Source organism: Cyprinodon tularosa, unplaced genomic scaffold (genome assembly GCF_016077235.1).
Source record: "Cyprinodon tularosa strain WSP-4 unplaced genomic scaffold, ASM1607723v1 ctg84, whole genome shotgun sequence".
Lineage (NCBI taxonomy): Eukaryota > Metazoa > Chordata > Actinopteri > Cyprinodontiformes > Cyprinodontidae > Cyprinodon > Cyprinodon tularosa.
Window position 1 is genome coordinate 575,763 of NW_024039607.1, and position 20,038 is coordinate 595,800.

General features: G+C 38.0%; 1 protein-coding gene across 1 annotated transcript in view; it reads right to left on the reverse strand.

Annotated features, from left to right (window-relative positions):
* Positions 1-19,179, reverse strand: part of ncoa1 (nuclear receptor coactivator 1) — a 56,889-nt gene extending 37,710 nt beyond the window's left edge. The window contains exons 1-2 of the mRNA XM_038272799.1: positions 19,105-19,179; positions 7,400-7,505 (exon numbers count right to left, since the gene is read on the reverse strand). Coding sequence (XP_038128727.1) covers positions 7,400-7,488 — 89 coding nt within the window. The 5' untranslated portion in view covers positions 7,489-7,505; positions 19,105-19,179. The remainder of the gene's footprint in view (positions 1-7,399; positions 7,506-19,104) is intronic.
* Positions 19,180-20,038: the final 859 nt, after the last annotated feature.

Here is a 20,038-nt window from a genome sequence, read left to right on the forward strand (position 1 = left end):
GAAGTGTCTACAGATACCTTATTAATGAATAGATGTCTTAATATTAACATGTTATTTGTTGTGCATATGGTATTTCTAGAGCAGAGTGAATTTATCTTATAAATTATGACAGTTTTAATATTCACAAACACATTTTCTGTAACATTTACGTCTTGAATGTGTGTATTTATTGGCTTTTTATCGTCTTTTGTTCATCCTCAACCTACCATGGAACAACATATTTTTAAAAAATAAATTCTAGTGGTTAAATCTGGCATATTTACAAAAAAAGAAATTGAACTTCTGGATCTGGATCTCACAATCGAGAAATTAACTCTGCATTCTGACCCATCCCCTAGGGGAGCAGTGGGCTGCCATTGTGCAGCTCCCGGGGAGAAGTGGGTTAAAGGGTCTTGCTCAGAGACCCAGAGTGCCGGCTGTGGGGTACTTGAAACCCTCTCAGAGCATAAGCACACTGCTCTAACCACCAGGCCAACACTCCCCCGTAATAAGATAAGATAATAATTGAACTTTATTGATCTCACATTGGAGAAATTCACTGTTCCATTATTAAATAAACAGACAAACTATCAAAGCAAAAGGCTTAGGTTGGGTCTGACGATTTGTAATCTTGTTTTCTGAATGCAGAAACAAGCCAAATCAATTATAAACAAATACAAAAGCATGATAGTATGGTGCATTTGAACATTAAATGCATTTATTTTTCAGATTAAACATTAATTTTTGTTCAAACAACAGAAGCTGTAATTTGGCAGCAGCTCAAACATCTACTCTCCCTGCAGGCAAAATGTACCCTAATTACTTAGTAATGAAGCTTTCAAAGCGCTGACTGTGAACGACAGGAAACAGGAGGAAGCAGCAGTGAAAAATGGGAAGCTGGTGACAGAGCAGGAGGACGTGCTCAGACAAGATTATCTTTAATAATTCACCCTCCTGCAACGAGACACACCAAGGGAACAGACAGCAAACTGCTGAGAGGGATAAATATTGGACGGCAGAAGATGGATGTCTGTTAGAACTGACATCGAGTAAATTGATCAATTAGAAATTTGAAAAGAAATGACTGATAGGGAATTTCTAAGCAGCCGGGCCAAAAATCACGGATTCCACATATTAGAATCTGTCGAGTATATTGTTTTGAAGAGATTCAGGTTTGATTTATATATTTACTTTTATCTGTTGAGCTAAAAGAAATGAGAGAGATTTACAATGGAGGTTAAGTGAAGAATAAATGTTTACATATGTAATAAATCTAATTATATTTAATCAGAAAACCCTGTTCAGATGTTTGTTTCTGAGGCATCTGTGATCCTTTTGGAGTAAAAATGGAAATCACTTAAAGTAGTAGTAGTAGGGAAGCGGCTGTTCCAACGGTTGCATTTCCGAATTCTTCAGAGTGGTGCACGACTTTACACGAGTGACTAAAGTGAATGTGATTGGTCGATTATCAAGGGGGCGGGATTGATGTGGCAGAAGGTTCACAAGCAAGTGTGGTTGTGGCCGGCATCTTGCTAACCAGTTAGCAACTTAGTGCTAGTAGGTTCCCAATGGGAAATTACATTGGGACCAAAGTAGCACTAAATTGGTAACTTAGAAACGACACTGTCAAGGTACGCTATGGACAGAGGAAACGTGCAAGAGGAGGAGAGTTTAGTGGATGAGTCTCCTCCGTCATATGTGTTTTATTTAGAGGAGGAAAGCGGGGACGAAGATGTTGTGGAGGACGCCAGGGCGGCAGAAGCTTGGTTTGGTGTAGAAGGCTTACAGCCGTACATGTTTGAGCCCTTGCCTCGCAACGCTGCCAGTTCTGTTAGCTCTACGCCTGCCGAAGACACAGACGTCCATCCCCGTGAACACTGGGACAGAAAGTAAATGATTTTTATTTCTTATTTCAACCGTTGCGTATATTAGCTGCGACATATGAATCAAGGTGTTATGACCGAAAAACATTTTTTATTGACAGATGACCGTATATGATTGGCTGAATTTAGGTGTACAAGCTGACGTATAACTAACTGGCTTGCATAAGATAACAAAAAAAAAAACAGATTTTAAGACAAGATTTTTTTTTTCTTACTTTTGGGACAATATGGTTGAGGAAGAGTACATTTATACACATGTTTAAGCCAGAATGATTTGAGAATTAAATATGACTTCCCTACGACTTTAAATTCCACGCATCTAATAAGCAGCTAATGTTGAAACCTACTGAAACTGCTATATTTTCTACCCAATGTGCTAAAAGTGTTTCCATATCTCCAAAGCCTCCCTTTGCTGATATGTTTAGACTGAAAACTGAACTCCAACTCCTGCTGAAGACTCTGCACATTCCTGGACTTAAGTTCCAACAACATACATATAGGCTGATGAGTAACAGAAAGGTATGTGAACGAACTGGGTGGCGACAGACGGAGGAGGAGATAAGTTTGGATCAGTGGCTCAAGATCTGCTAGCGTCTGCATCACTTTTTACAAACTTTTAGGCCACCAAATATTAGAAACACCTTTGTGGAACTACTTGGAGAGACATCACACCCAATGGACACTTACTGTTATAAAGATGAGATATAACATACTATTTGTAAACACAGGAAAGCCAGGACCAGATTGGTAATGTGTGTAATATAGATAAACCTCATTGTTAATTATAGGTTTTTTTTCTATGTTGTCACCATAGAAAAGCGAAGTCGACCTAAATATGAGTCTGTCTGTGAAAAGGAGGGTCATTTAGTGCAATACCTAGAGCTGATTGGGTTACATGCCAGCTAGTGTCACATTGTTCTTTTATTAACAGGTAATTATCACACAGAGCTACAGCTTCTGTCTCTCATACACTTAATTTAATACCAACTGCACGTGAGGGACCAGAAACCCCCTCTATATTCTATTGGTTTTCAAAATAAAAGGCGTCACATAGCATTACACCACATCTAGTACCCGCCTTCCATAACACACTTTCAGCCAATCGACATGATTGTCACAATAGGATTTGTCTGCAGCTTCTTGCGTATTTTCACAACAAGGGGAGTAAGCTGACAAATCAAACTTTTTCCAAATCCTGTCGGAAGAAAAGCACAGACATCTTTCCCAGCTACAAATGCACAGAATGCTTCTCTTTGCTCCTTTTTTTAAAAAAAAAAACAAGAAATTGTCGCTACTTTAGCTCAAACCGAGTCAATTGCAGTATGGAGTCATCCAGGGCAGCATGTTTGTAATGCCCTGAAAAGGCCGTTCTGACTATCGTCATTCCTACATGTCCCACCCCCAAAAACACTGCTGGCATGTCATTGGTCCGACCCGCTGGTGGTTAGAAGACGGACGTATTAGAGTCTTTCAAGGTGGATTTGTTGTGAGACTGGAAACTCAGATCTCGCTGCAATCCAGCCTGAAGCACAAGGTTATTATAATTCTGGATTTTTCAAATGATGAGCAAAAAAAAGCTGAAAATGTTGCTGTTATACCCCAATCACCTCTCGTGTAACTAGATCATAACTTTAATATTTAAAGCGTAAGGACCCATTATTCTTGTATTTGAGGCTTTAATCCACAATAAGGTTTAATGCAGATATTTTTTACAGAGGCCAGGTTTCACTTCACATCACTTCCATTTTATTTTTTAGCAAATAATCCAACATTAAACAACAAAACAACAATATTAAAACAAAACAAGACCTACCATTTACCAAAAAAAAAAGGAATAGGCTGAAGCAAAGCTTATTATTGCCTCCCCTGTTTTATACTTACAACCTTTACAACCTACCAGGTTCTTTACTGCGTATATAAATATTCAAATCTACATAACATAGGATTTTATCATTTTACATTTTAAATCCCTTTTAAAATTCACCAAGAAAGGACATAACTTTAAATCATCATTCAATTCATTCCACATTTTCACACCAATAACTGAAACACATCTAGACTTTATCTGGCTCTTCTCTTTTGCACATTCAAATATAAACAAACCTCGCAAATTATATTTATTCTCTCTTAACTTAAATAATTTCTGAATACCAGAAGGAAGACTTCTGTTCACTGCTTTATGCATTATTTCCAGTATTTTTATATAAACAATGTCTTTGAATTTTAATGTGTTGCTTTGAATGAAAAGTTTATCAGTTGGTTCACGGTATCCCACCTTATTAATAAGCCTTATAGCTTTTTTTGCAACTTAAACAACTTATCAATAATTGTTTTATTTGCATTTTCCCATACTTCTGAACAATAAGACAAAAACGGCATAACCAAAGAGGAATATAGAATATGCAGGCTTTTAATATCTATTAAATCATTTATTTTAAATATTCCAATAGTTTTTGCAATTTTATTTCTAATACCAAATCTGAAAATAATGAGAGAAGGGTAAGAGAGATAGATCAACAAATGGAAGGCTAAACGTTGTTATGAATGAATGAATAAATAAATAAATAAATAAATAAATAAATAAATAAAGTAATGTATGGATGAATGGAGGTGAAAACACATTAATTTATCCTGGAAGCATCCAGAACGCTGGAGGAAGCAACAATAAAACACTAAGGACTGATGCAGTCCTGACGGAGACCACTTAACGGGTAACTACAAAGGTATTTTATTGTTTGGGTATTGTGTTCACAGGGATCCAGACTTTCAGGAGATACAAAGTTATCATATCGTTACTCGGTCTGAGCGCAAAGATTTTAGAAATCCGGTTCTTTGCATACGAGCAGAACGTGTCTTCTCTGAAACCTTGCAGGTTCATCTTTCTCTGTAATCTATATGCATCTCATAGTCTCAATATTTCTGTTTCCCTCACATTACTTTTCCTGCAATCTCTGTTTTTGTCAACAGATAGTTCCTACTTGCAATCAGCCTCTCTCTGCGCTGTGTCATGTTCCACTGTGACAATAACCTGAAACTGATGGTAGCTTTCCACTTCCCCGACCAAACAATGATTCTACCTTGTTGGGTTCAATGGTGTAAACACAGATATGATTAAAACCGATGAGGTATATCGTATGGCATGGATTTGCTCTTATGTCTTAACTTTTTATACAGTTCAGTAAAGTAGATGTAGCTTTATAAATTTAATACCAAGATGGAATTGAAGCACCACGCTATTATCTCTACACGCAGACATTTCTGTTATATTGTTGATAAATTGTTTATTTAAGACTCGAGAAGCACTCTGAGAGCGCAGACCTGTCAAATAGGTCGTCTCCCCAAACATGTTGTGACCAGGCCTGTCGCGATAATCAATAAATCAATTAATTGCACAATAAATAAAAACTATCCACGTCATTTAATTTATCGGCTATATCATCTCTGTCGGTGTTTTTCTCTTTCTATTGATGATGCTGAATGACAAGGCTTAACTCCGGTGCGTTCCACTGACCCCTCCCCTTCCTCATTTTTTAGCAAGGGAATAAATGAGGAGGGAGGAGGAGGGGGCTATCGCATCAGGTTGTCAGCATGCAACATTTTTTACTTCTGCAGCTTTAGAACCCCGTGAGGAGTTAGAGGAGTTAGCGAGGTAAAAAAAAATGTTGGGGGGAAAAACTCGAAATGGAACTGGTTTCAAAGTCGAGCGCAGCAGCCGCAGTGTGGGAATATTTCGGATTCAAACCAAATGACAGAGGCGAACCGCTGAACCTAAGCGAGCCAGTATGTCGGGTTTGTCATAAAACAGTAGCAACTAAGAACAGCAATACCACCAACCTACACATGCACCTAAAGCACAACCACCCAATAAAGTTTCTCCAGCTGGGGAAAAAAAGTACAAGCGGTGGCCCGCCTGCGTCTTCAAGTTCGCGACAGTAATCATACAAAAAGGACGGCGCAAAGTGGCGCGTGCTCACAGACAGCGTAGTTCATTTAATTGCTAAAGGGATGCTCCAATTTAATATTGTTCAAAAGCCTATCTTTTTTTTAAATCTAATGATATACAGACTTCATTATTTGTACTTTATTGATTAAATGTAGTTTTTATTTCCACTGTGGTTTTATCTTGTGTTTAGTTTTTATTCAAGTGTATTTTTAGTTAACAGAGACTGAGAGTCCATTTGATTTTTATTTCTCGTTTTATTTTGTTAACCAGTTCTCAGTGGCGGCCGGCCCATAGGGGGCGCTGGGGCACCGCCCTCCCTGATAAGAAGAGAGAAACGTGAAATATATTTTTAGAAATTAACTCATAAATGTCAGTTTTACTCTCTAGAGTGTGTACCTATACGCAAAACAAATTATATAAACTACATTTCCCTATCTACTGTCATTAATTTGTGGATTTCCACAGACAGACTCCTACCGTCTCTGTCCTGGGGCGCTGATCAGACTGCCCCACATGTGCAGAGAATCTGTCAATCATGTACTATTGCTAGGTGAATTTAATAATTTAATGGCCAATCAGCGTCTCAGAATTTTATGGTCTTGGGGCGCTGAAAATGCTGCGCTTTAACAGGCTTCTGCACCCAATGCGCAGGTGCAGACAATTAGAGGGACGATGGCGAACGTAACGAGCGAGATGCAGCTTCCACCAAATTCGGTGAGATCCTTATTTATCTACCAGTTTGCCAGAAGAACATCCCTGCTGTAGGATATGAAAATTTCATGTCATGGTTATTGTGACCAAAATCATCACTGTTACTGTTATTATATAGTAAATTAAATCATTACTGTTAAATTGTATTTATTGTCCAATTGTTTAGTTGGAGACATACACTAGGCTATATCAGCCTGACCAAAAATATTTTTCACCAGCCACCACTGCCAGTTCTAGTGTTAAGTGTTCTGTTGAAAATAAAGTGCGTTTATCTTTGGCAGGAAATCGCATGCAATGTTACGTCATTTCCATTAAATCAGTTTAAAAAGGTCCTCAAACATTATTATCGTTTAACGCAATAATTTTTGAGACAATCGTTCAGAAAAATTTGTTATCGTGACAGGCCTAATTGTGACTTCCACCTTAAGTTAATACCTGTATTCAGAGAATCTTTCAAAAAAATTCCCTGATCCAGGTGGAGAAATTGGATCATCATTAAATGTAATCAATTGTTGCCAGTCAGCCTAGTGCTGCTGCCTGTGGTGGTCAGGATAATGATATTGCTTTTATCTACTCTTGTCTTCACCAAAACACATACAGTATTTAGAAACCATGTATGGATTTTAAGGTTTCTTGTTTAAGTTGAACTAGCAAAAAAACATAACAAGAAATTGTGGATATCTGTTCATAATAGTCAATCTGGGACCTTTATGTCAACATCTCTGTTTTTATTTTCCTAAAGTCTACAGGGAAACTCCTGTTGTTTCTATATCAAGGTTCATGTTTTCAAGCACCTCTCCAAGGTTTACCATCTACTCGATCTGCAGCCCTACTGACGTAATGTTTGTGAGTGCAGCAGCGAGTGGCATGACTGGACGTTTACCTTTGCCCCGATGTATCGCATGGTGAGCTCTTCCTCTTGTGTGACTCCAGCGTGGCAGGGTCCAGGGGGCCTTCCCCTACTGCACTCATTTTCAGCTTAGACAGACCTGAAAAGAAGAGAAGCAACAAAACAGAAGAACCATTAACAATCTGCAGCAAGCCAAGATCTTAAACAATAGAGATGCCATCAAGTCGCTTTTCTATTCCCTTATGTAAGGTGCTTTTTAACTAAAAAACAAACTGATGATGATCTTTATGACATGATTTAAGTAAAGAAGACAAACATGTCCTTCAACTAACAGAATTAACAGCTGCAGGCAGCTCCAGCCAACCCTAAAATGTATAAAAAGTAGAACCAGAAGGTATAGGAGATTTACAAGATGGAGCTAATTATGCACATTACAAAGAGCATACATCAGAATATGGAGCTGATCCAGGAAAACACAGTGAAGTAATCCTGACATTAGACTGATGGGATTTTTATGAAACACACCATCAGAATCATATGCACTGTGAACTTTTATACAAAGATATTGTAATATACAAAATATATAGATTTCAAAGTAGCTGCAGTAAAATTAGGAAAAAGCAAGAAACATATTAAACCTTAGATAAAAATTTATTTTTGTGTTATTTTATCAACTTGAATGAGACAAAACATTAAAGCTTTTTCAGACTAAGGTAAATGTTAAAGGTAAACCAAGCAGGTTGCTCTGCTCCAGGAAAAAATGTATTTGGATTTCCCTTTGCTACCCTTTACTTAAACCCCTACAAAGGTATTATCAAGCCCTATTGCTCTAAATCCTGTTGCTTTGTTAACTTCCAGTTGCAGAATAGAAAAAGTTATTTCTCCAGGACATATTACTCGTACAGCTCCAGCAAAACTATACGGCTTTAAACTTATGGTTCTTCTACAGCACCTTTTATCTGTTTAAAAGCAAAATTCTATGCAAAACATTACAAAAAAACTGATGTTAAATGTGTGAAGGAAAAGAATTCAAGCGAAATTTAGATAATTTCTTCTATGCAGAACTTTACTTGGCCAGTTCATTTAAAACATGTGCACTTCTATGACTCTTCTTCTTAAAATAATCTCTATGGAGAATAGATAGGAACTAAAGTCGTTCCCATATGTCTTAAAGGCATACTATGCAACATTTTTCAGTTAATTAATGTGTTCCATAACATTTTGGATGATTAAATGAGTCATTTCAGGTCGAACAAAGGTTTTCTCGGCCGCCCTGGTGGTCTGTAGGGGAAATACCGTACTTGCAATTGCAGGAGCCCTCGGCCCGCACCCACAGGCTCAGAAGTCTTGCGCATCGCGAGAGTCGGTCTTGCTTTACGCGAGAACTGCTACACGCCCCCAGTGAAAGGCATGCTCGTTGCTAGCGCAGTGGCGATATTTGTGCAGTTATCATGGCGGAACCAGCGAGAAAACAGCGAAAGCCCATGTCGGAGCAGGCAAGAAAGAGGAAAAGGGCTCTCTACTGCAGTAGACATGGTGATTTGTTGCGTTCGTCTGTCTGCTACGCTCAAAACAACCGCGCCTGGCTTGACGGAGAAACCAGGAGAACAGCTGAGCATATTTACAACAGAGCACTTTTACTTTCGCCCTCTGGGGGGAGCCTTGCTGGAAAATCAACACCGGTTGCATAGTATACCTTTAACCGGATGCATTCCATCCGTCATCTTTTTAGGCAAACGCAGCATTGCACACCTAGAATCGTCATTCTTCCAGACCAAAAAAAGAAAGTCCAATGATAGCAAGTGGAATATTGAAAGATGGATAATGAAAATGTATTATGTTTTGAACAAATGCTGTAATAAAGTAGCGTTAATACTAGGGATGCACGACATTGGGATTTTGGCCGATATCCGATATGCCGATATTTTAAAACTCATGTAACCGATATCGATACCGATGTTAAAGCTTAAATAAGTAGTCATTGAAAATAGCAGTTTTGTTATCCATTTCTGACACTTTGAAAAATAATATACTCAAATATATTTTCATATGCTGATATAAAATAGATTTTTAAAAACGCGTTATTGATCTATTTTACTTTCAAAATCTCGTGAAATTTCATCGTTCTGTTACAAACTCTCGTTATATTTTGCAAATTCCTGTGAGATTTTGTTAGTAAAATAGATCGATACCGCGTCAATATATCAACATATAAAAATATGGCAAAATTTCGTGAATTTTCGGGGGATTTCGTAGCATAACGATGACATATAGCAATATTTCATTAGTAAAAGAGATTGATATGGTGTTTTTAAATGGCAATATATCAGCATATGAAGACATTGTGATATTTTAATATCACAATTCCCTCGTCTTTAGAAGTTTTTAAGTCTGTAAAAAAGAAGTTTTTGAGGAAGAAGAAGTAGTAGTATTTTTTTTTTAGACTTTAGAAACTCAGAAGCTGATCAAATATTGGGTTAAATATCGGTGGGGTGGCCGATGTCCGATATTCAGTTTTAAGGCCGATACAGGCTGATACCGATAGGGGGCCGATTATATCGTGCATCCCTAGTTAATACCGTTCCTTCCCGTTTCGTGATGCTCGTTGCCGAGACTGTGTGAATGGTTGGGGAGTGGCGGCCTAGAGCTTGGAATCCTGAGGTTCTGAGTTCGAACCACACAAACTGCCTCCCCGGCTCCCTGAGCAAGACCCTTAACTCCAATGTGAGATTAATAAAGTTCAATTTTTTATTTATTTTATTATATCCTTTCACCCACAGCAAACTGTGAAAGACAAAAATGGGATACTTCTCTATAGTCAAACTTACTCTGCCTTTTCTAAAGCCCTTCTGCCTACCAACGTAGCAGTTAGCAACAGCGATGTCCCATGGTAACTATGCATCCAAATGATTCCCGACTGTAACTATGATGACAAGATTAAATTTCTCTGATCAAACCAACAGCTTTCTGATTTGGAGATCACCTGTGGCTCTATGCATATTCTACAGGACAGATCGGACTTTTTTATCCGTTTGTTTTCAATTACATAGTTCAATCTTGGGAGTCTCTACGATGACCTCCAAATCAAACCTTTTTCATATTAGAATTCCTGTGACTTTTGCTTTTTTTATCCCATTTTTGATGTAGAAATACAGATGATTTATGGCAGTTATCTTCAAATGGATGAGTCTTAAAATGTGGAGTTTGTAAAACCACAACGCAAGAAGGGATGGATAAAATCTGGAAAAAAGAAAAAAAAAATGCTTATCCCTGTTTTTGCTTTTCTTCCCAGGCCACAAATGTATGGAAAATATTTAAAATCCGTTCAATTTTTAAACTTTCCAGACTGTGCTGGTACCCTTTACAGATGTATAACCCAGCCAAGATTTACAACTGATAAAAATTTTAGATGCACATCATCTCAGAGCGTTCAACAATCTGTGTGTCTTAACAGGGAAACATCTGAGCAGCAACATCTCCAGACCACATCCCTGCGGCTTCATAAGGACGGTTGACATAGCAACAGAAATGCTGCAACAATTGCCAAAATACAATAGATAGCAAGGTACCTGAAGGACTGTTAGAGCAAAAATGGTCAATTAAAAATTTGTTTTTGGCTGCAAACATAAATTTGATGTTGATAATGTTGGAGTATTTCCAATTAAAAAAAGTTTGATGGTAAAGTCCTGTTCGTTTTTTACAGCAGAGCCAAACAATTTTAACCAACTTCACCAACTGTTGTTGTAAACAGGGAAAGTGCTTAACGGAGTTCTCGGCTGGATTACCTGACTGCAGAATAAAATCCAGGGGAGTGTTTTAGTTTTTTTTTTTCCAAGGTGGCTCTTTGTTCAAACCATAAAAACCCACCAAGGAAGGATGCTAACATTAGCTGCCTTGCTAACATTACTCCCATCTCTGTTTCACAAAAAGGAGCAACTCCAACAATCAACAACTTGCTTGCAGACTGCAAGTGTTGCTGCTTGTGCAACTTTTGACCTTTTAGGTTAAGAGATTGAGAAACAATGATAAATGAAGCATGGCTACCTGCTAATGTTAGCAATGCTACATCAATAAACTATGTAATTAGCTTACCCCTAAAAAATAATTAAAAAACAAGAATTTGTGGATTTTCTAGGTAAAATATCAGGTTATGACTCCTTTCAAAAGGATCTCTTATTAGATTAATCAATGCATTAAACAAATAATCCATACATTAATGAATCATAAAAATAAAAAGCTGCAGCGCTAAATTGATTAATCTATTAATATTATTTCTGAGTATAAAAATAATCTGGAATAAAATAGAAATACCCTTATTGTCCATAGGGTTTATACAGGAATAAATATATATATATACAGCAATCACCTTTGTCGTTGTCAGGGTGTAGCCATGTCTAGGGATGGGAATCGAAAACCGGTTCCTGTTCAGAACCGGTTCCGTATTTTTCCGATTCCATGGCATTGTTTGGCAGCTCGCTGAACGATTCTTTTTTCGACTCCCGCAGCACCAGAGCCTAGAGCGCCGGCTCTGGGGAGCACGACTTACGTCACGTTGTTTACGTAAGTTACGTAAGTTACACAAGTTACGCAAGTTGGAAGAACTATTCGAGGAGGAAGACAACGAGCTGCGGTCACTTTGTGAATCAAAGCCCCGTCTTTCCTTAGCCCAGAGGGTAGATCAGGAAATCCAGCTCTATAAAAGCTTGCCCTCCATCCCCTGCAGGGATAGCGCCACACTGTGGTGGTGGAACAAGCAAGATACGCTGCCCTTGCTACCTGGACTGGCTGAAAACTACCTCTGTGTGCAGGCTTCCTCCACCCCATCTGAGAGGGTGTTCTCCACGGCTGGAGACACCATAAGCGCTGAAAGATCCCGTGTCCTTCCAGAAAAAGCAGATATGCTCATCTTTCTGCAAAATAACTGTTAATTTTCCCTACTACTGTTTTATAATTAGTATTTTTTGTTATTTAAAATAGGTTATTATCCCATCATTTGTTATTAGACATTGTTTGTTACTAAGTTTGTTCTTGTATTCATTTTTCATTTAAACACGGATGTTACTCCAGTTTCACATTTCCTGTGGACATCTTGATCTTGTTGATTTTGTAAGATTGTGCAATAGTTAAGTAAACAAAGTTGATGCTGATAATCAAACTGTTTGTTCTCCTTTTCCCCCCAAATTGGAATCGAAAAAAGAATCGATAAAGAATCGAATCGTTTCATAGAATCGAAAAGGGAATCGGAATCGTGAAAATCTTTTCAATTCCCAACCCTAGCCATGTCCGAAATTCCTCGTTTTGCAGCCATTTTTGTTGAAATGAGCATTTTCCCGTTCTCTAGCTTTTTCTCCATCTCGAGCTTCTTTTCCGAACATATGGCTTTAGAAATATTTTTTGAAATATCTAACAAAATATGTTTTTTTTATATAAGGCATTTTAAATTCCATGATAATCACATTTAATTAAATTTAATGCTAATTAAGACCTTAATTTAAAAAATAATAATCTAATGATTTTTAATGACCCGCGGAAACCCAGGTCCCATAATGGGAAGATTTAGGAGTGATGGTGGCAGGACAAAGACTAATACAAAGTAAATCTAGTAGAACTTTTTATTGCCTACCTGTAATGGGTGACAATAGTTGAATAAACTTTTGGCTCTCAAAATGGTACCAGTGCTCTATTTGTTGGTACTTGGCGATACAGATACCACCATTTTAATGCAATATCGGGGCCGATACTGGCATCGGTGCAACACTAATGAATACGATGCGATTTCAGCAAAGTTGATGAAGTTGTTAGCTGGTTAACTTTGGGCTGGGTCTCTTTCATCCCATAACATCACATTAACCACCATTTGCTCCAGTAAAATACTTTATGGGAATAAAACTGATTGAATAAACAGAGTCTGGACTGAAGATGATTTTCTATAACAGCATATGAATTAGTGCTGTTTGTCAAATACATTGACATCAGAGGCAAATAGGATTTGTAATGTTGACACTTCAGAAATTATAGCTATAAGAGTACAGAAAAATAGTCAAGAGTTTGAGTTATTTTGGTTAACTTAAAACAAAGAAAGCAAAAAGTGAGTATCATAGAAATTTGTGAGTATATAGAAATTGTAGAAATTTGTTTTATTGTTTTTGATATAGATTAAGCAGGTAAAGGAGTGGCTGGATGGAGATACAGCAACAAATTCACTTGAAGATTTTCAAATGCTGTTGAATTTGTATAGCAACGCCACACTGTACATTTGATCACTCCTGCACATAAAGAATGGAAATGATCATTGTCAATAAAGCTGTACAAAAAGAAATTTCATTTTGTAAACACTCTGTGTATAAGAAATGACAAAAGTTGTCAATGTCTAATAAATGCATGCATTTAAAATTAAAGCTAAAGTTGGCTAACCTGACTCCACCAGATGGATTGGCTCCACATGTCCATCTGGAAACCTCCCGTTAAAGTAATTTTGGGAAGGGGCGAAAATACTGGTTAGCTGATTGGCCTATGTTGGTGATAGACGGGCCAAAAAAACCAATCAGATCAACGAAGCATATGACGTACTAACAGAGCGACGACGAAAACACAACCACAAGCCAGGCTACTCTCTCCGAAACCAGTCTGGAGAAGAGCAAAAACATATTTTCCTCTGAGAAAAGCCTCCAGAGCAGTGTTTTGCTCTTCTTTCAGTGAAGAAATACTCTGTAATTCCGATAAAACTTGCTCGATAGCCACGCTAACGCTAGTTTCATTGACTGAAGCCGGCATGTTCTTTAGACTGAACTGTCGCGCTTCTCGTTGCGTCACACCTCAACCCGCCTCAAAGCCAACGCTGATTGGACGTTCGTTTGGTGAACGGCTCCAAATTTTCTTTAACGGAGAGTCTCCTTGAAACCTTGAAAGCTCGCGAGATCAGGATGGTCTCACGAGGCCAAAAGTTGGCAGTTTTAGATTTTTTTCTATTTCTGTCCCTGGTTGAGAATGACTGAAATAGGACCACTGTAGAGTGAAGCTGAAGTTCAGTGAAACGTTTCAAACGTAATTGGCTTAATGTCTATTAGTAGAAACTAGATGTAGAGGAAATTTTGTGAAGCTCCTCAAAGTCATGCTAAATTAAAGTGCTAAATAGTTCAAATCAGTTTTACTCATCATTTCTGCGTCTAAATGCAACATCAGCCACCATTCAAACTATTATATCTAGATGTATATGACCGTTCAAACTGGCACATTTTTGCTCATATATTTTTGTGTGCAAATACACTAAAACAATATTGTAGTTGCATTGCATCATTACACCCAAAGAGCTCACCAAGTGTCTGCACATCAGTTTGTAGTTAATTAAACTAAACCATTTTCTTGGATTTGTCATTAATAATGGTTTCTGTTAAGCACTTTCAGTTTGTCATGATGAAAAACATGCTAGATAAAAATCTTAACTTCTCTACACATACATTAAAGAAAAGATAAATATTTATTTATTGCATGTTGGTTCTGTCGAGTGTGAACACAGCAGCCGGCATGTACAGTGTACACAAGCATAAACAGGTCGATAAAGTGAGGCGGTGTCCCACAAACGCTGGAGGATTATTGGCTGGTCAAAGTGTGGCAACTCCTATTTTAGCAGTTGTTTCTATACGCAGCTGCTGCAGGCAAAACAAAACTCTAGTACGTTTGTGTAGATTTGGCCACTGCACGGCGCCAGCTGAAATAGCTTCACGTGTCCCCCTTTACCCACCATGCCTAGGTAAGGATGTGGTCATGGATAGCAGCAACAGGCTGGTAGCAAACCACAGCCTGGACAGGTCCCATCTCATCATCGGACATCAAAGTTTTAAATGCAAATGTTTAAACTGAATATTGAATACAGACAGAATCATCCATTTTAGTACAAGATTTAACCATAACGCTCAGCTCCTGCATTGAAAACCATAAGGATCAGGTCTACTTTGTTGATTGCAAGGCTAAGGGAACTTCTTTTCAACTCAAAATAGCAAATATGAAGTAAGAAGCAAAATAAAAGAAGCACGATAATACAGAAAGGTAAACCATGTGTTATAACGAATTGGCCAGTAAACCTTTAACAAAATCATACTCCAATTGATATCAAAATCATACTCCAAACATCAGGTTCTGGTTACCTGATCAAAAGGTCCAAACAAAGACATCTTTCCAGTGTATTTTTAGAGTTCATAGTGCAGACCTGTAAAGCAGACTCCTTAACTTCTGGTCCAATAAATAGAGCCAGTAAAGATTATTCTTTCACAAGACATAGACGATACATCGTCTGGCTGATATTTTTGGATGACATTAGCAGGGTTTTTGTTGTATCTATATCTACCATTGTGTAAAAATATAACAGGGAAAGAAGAAAAACAAATTGGTTAAAAGAAACATCCTAGTGACCTATTTGCAAACCATAAGCTAAAGTCATTTGAACAGCTTGATAACATTGACAAGCTGAATGGTAGAAATCCAAACAGGATTTCTACCGTTTGTTTGCAAATAAGGCAATATATTACTCACAGCACAACCCTTATTGACCACCCTGAAACATCTGCTGTTGAGAAAATTCTGTTTAATCAACAAGTAAAAGCATCTATGAGCTCACTTTACCATACACTGAATGGAGTTTCAGCTACTGATGCGCAGGGGGGTCAGGGGTGTGTGGGAGAGGGATTTCTCTGTAACCATAGATGAGGACAAGTGGGATACTATCTGGTCTCTTGCAAAAGGGATCTCAGTTTGTACTCTGACAAGAGAAATACAATTTAAGATTTTGCATAGACTACATATCTCCCCTCATCGTAGGAGCCTCTTTAACCTCTCCCTTTCCCCTCTTTGTCACAGGTGCAAAAAAACTCTCTCTGAGATTGTCACAAAGGTCAAAGATACTGGGCTGAAATTACAAGTGAAATGGGGAAAACTTTTCATATTAATTTAGATATGGAGCGTTGATTTTGGGTCTGCCACTTGCCTGTCTGAAAACTGCAGCCAACAAGGGACTGTGCAATATCTTAACCTTTGCAGCTAGAAAAAATGTTCTTCTGCAGTGGGTCAGTGACAAAGTTCCTTCTGTCTATTTAAAAAATCGTTGAATCGGCCGATTATTTTTTCGATTAATCGATGAATCGGACAAAAATATTTTTTATATTAACCTCATTATTCCAAAAATAAACATAGACAGAACAAACAAGCACACAAGTACAGGTTGCTCATTAACTGTACTGGCGCAATATGAAAAATAAATGTTTGTGTTAAAACTACGCAAACTTAACATGAGAAATGTAGCTGTACATCCACAAAATATATGGTACTTTGTTTCATAAAGCTCAAAAAAAGACATTTTTGTTTTTAAAAGCCCCTAAGGGGTTCAAACAATAGGTCCCCCCAATTTCAACAAATTAGTTTTTTTATTAGACTAGAAGAGTTCTGCCTTTTAAGACAGGAAAGTATAGCAGTTAAAGTTGCTACTTGAGAAAATACTGAACCATAGAGATAAAAATAGCCCTGTGATTCAAATTATAAATTGTATTTGGAATAAAAATGAGGGAACTAGGGATGCTAAAAAACACATCCTTCAAAGACAGATATTTACATGGAAATGTGGCATATAATTAACACATATTACTGATCTTGCTGGATTTTATTCTGCTTTACTTCCATAAATTGCAGGATCTTCTTTTCTTTATCTTTGCCAGAAGATTTAAACTTTAAAAGCCTTGCCCTCATAATTTACAAGTTAATTTATTTATAAAGAAAATATAAACGCTGCTTAAGCTAATTCAAATGAAATTAAAATAAGTAGCCAACCTTATCACTGTCTGTAACCTACTAACAAGGTAAGGAAAGCATCAGATGAGCTACCTGAGAAACTAACGTTACGTTTCCCCACTTTAAAACCAAACAAACATGGTCGCTCATCCTGCTGATCAGCTCTCTTCACTGCCATCGAAGGCTCCAACGTGTTTTCTCTTCAGGTGCTGCATCATAACAGTGGTGCTTCCGTGCCATGTTTATTTGTTTTTACAAAAGTTGCATGTTACGACTTTTTTCGCTTTACGAAGCGCAGGCTGTCTGCGAATTGAGACGCAGCTTGTGATTGCGGTATCGGTAATTAGAACAGTTGACATTACTGCCTTTTGAAAACAGCCTTTGCTCACCTGCGGCGCTGGCTCGCTCTGCCGTATTTTTTCTTCTTCCCCCTTTTCAGTCAAGTGGATGTGATGACGACGGCGGCGGATGACACATTAATCGTGCGACACAACTAATCGATGATTAAAATTTGTTGCCAACGCTTTTAAAAGTCGATTTTTATCGATTTTATCGATTCGTTGTTGCAGCCCTAGTTATTTCCTCTGGAATATCTAACCAATGTCATGCATTACATTGAAGACCGGTTTTTACAGAGTATGGTGCCCATTTCTGGATTGGACCGGACCTCTCCTCCACACTATTAAGACGCTAGCTGTAGGGCTGAACAGTATATGTGCATTATAAGACTGATTTACCACCTTTTGCATCATGTCTGCAATGTAAGAGCCGTCATGTAGGTTTTGTGTTTTTTCTGTTCTGTGTCTAATATTATAGACACTGTTTGTTGAAGCATTGAAAATGCAATTTAAAAAAAAGAAAAAAAGAATTGTCCTAAAATATCGGCAGCTTATCAGCTAGACTAAAGTCCAATCAGCCTTAAAAACAAAACTTTATTTGTTGATCTCCGACTTTTATAACTTTTAACATAAATAAGCTTCATTGTTACCATTTCTGTTTAGCTTAATATCTGTAAAGGATCTTAAGACCCCATACTTTGTGACCTGGGACTCCAACTTTGGGAGCCAGAGCAGTAAACGGTATTGCTAGTTTTTTTGAGTTGAGGTGTATCACTCAAATCCTCTCAACTTAAAAAGGGTTCCTATTAAGAGCAATAACAGAAAACATTCACTTGGTGGCTAATATTTCTTAGCTGCATGTTGCAAAGTGGGTGGCGTAACTGATTTCAACTCATCTGAATTTAAATCAGTTAGTGAACAATAAAGCTTTTACTGCCCCTTCCCCCAAAGAAACAGAAAAGCTCAATCAAAGATCATCATGAATTTTTCTTTAAAAAGGGTCTAGTCACTATTTTCACAGCTTTAAAAACATTTATTCATCTTTAAATGTAACAATAAATGGGAAGCATTTCACCTCATAGTGTTTTCTTAGTTCTTTCAGACACGAAACAGAGTTTTGTAGTGGAAGCGATCAGCATGTTTGCACACTGTCTGCTGGCAATACTTATCCAACATCCACCCCGTTCATTTGGTCCCTTGTACCAACGAACTTTGTCGTAGTTGAAAAATATTTCTTAAGAGATTCCTCACCAACACCCTGGTGAGAGCAGGAACAGAAAAACTGACATGCTGCTGCAACAAGAGCCCCGATACAAGCGTAAACTTCACTTTAACAGTCTGACCCAGAATCCTCTAATTTAGAAGATGAACTGATAAAGGAATTTTGTTTTTAGGTGTATTATATTCAATTCAGACATACTTCAATTAATGTCAGACTAAATCAGGGCAAAATGTATCTAATTATAAAAAAGCATTAAATAAATACTGATTATTTCCAAAGCAGTTTTCCCTATTTTAACTTGACATGTGACTGGAGTCGCTATCATCATTTACGTCCCACATAAAATGCTGATAAAAACATACAGATGCAGTTTTTCCCACTGGTATCGCACAAAAACACACCTGTAGAAGAGGTCAGCCTCCTGCAGCTCCTGACCTCTCCAGCCCTCCTCTCTGCAAGTGACGTACGGAGGAGGATTGAGCCTTCAGTCAGCAAAGAGGAAGAGGAACAAACAGCAGCAGAGTCAGCCGTCTGAGACATAAAATCCACAGCCCCCCCATTACTAACACTAGCCATCTCCCTATAGGTTTTACTCCCTCACGGGTTCTCCCTCTGTCTTTTCTCTCATCCTGCAAGCTGCCATCGCAGAGAAAGGCACTCAAAAGCGTGCAAATGTATGGATTGCAAGGGGAGCTAGGGAGAGACCACCAGGTGGAGAGTGGGCAGTGAGAGGAGGAGGATGACCAGAAAATCCGTAGGAGGAGAAGGAGGTAAAAAGAGGGAAGAGATGCCACCTGGAAATGCACTGCTGTTAAAAAATGTATCCCAATTTGGAGCAACGTGGTGTGAAGAAGAGATCGTTTCTGTGATGTTGGGGGGTGTTTGTCCCCTGAAAACCCTGACAGGCTCCATCTTCACTTCCTAATTTAATGACATTCTAAGCTTTAAATAAAAAAACATTCAAAGAATTGTGAAACTAGGTATAAGCAGTGCATGTGTGGATTCATTAAATAAATGAAGAACTTAGAAATGAAATTTAACAGCTATATAAATCTAAAATTATTTTTGTAATTATATAATTTAAGAAGAATAGAAAACCACCTAGTTTTGGTGTAAAACATCAGCACCCCTCTGTGCTGGCCTGAGATGGTACAGGCTCTGAGAAGCTGCTCAGTCACTGTTGCTAAGGCCCACCCTCTTGAATGTCGGGACATAAAGCAGAGAGTAAACAGCCTCAGTCAGACCTCTGACTCCTTCATTCATCACGCTCCGAGAGGCTGATCGCCATGTGGACAGGTGGAATCAGCAGCAGCTCCTTTTATTTGCTAATGTGCA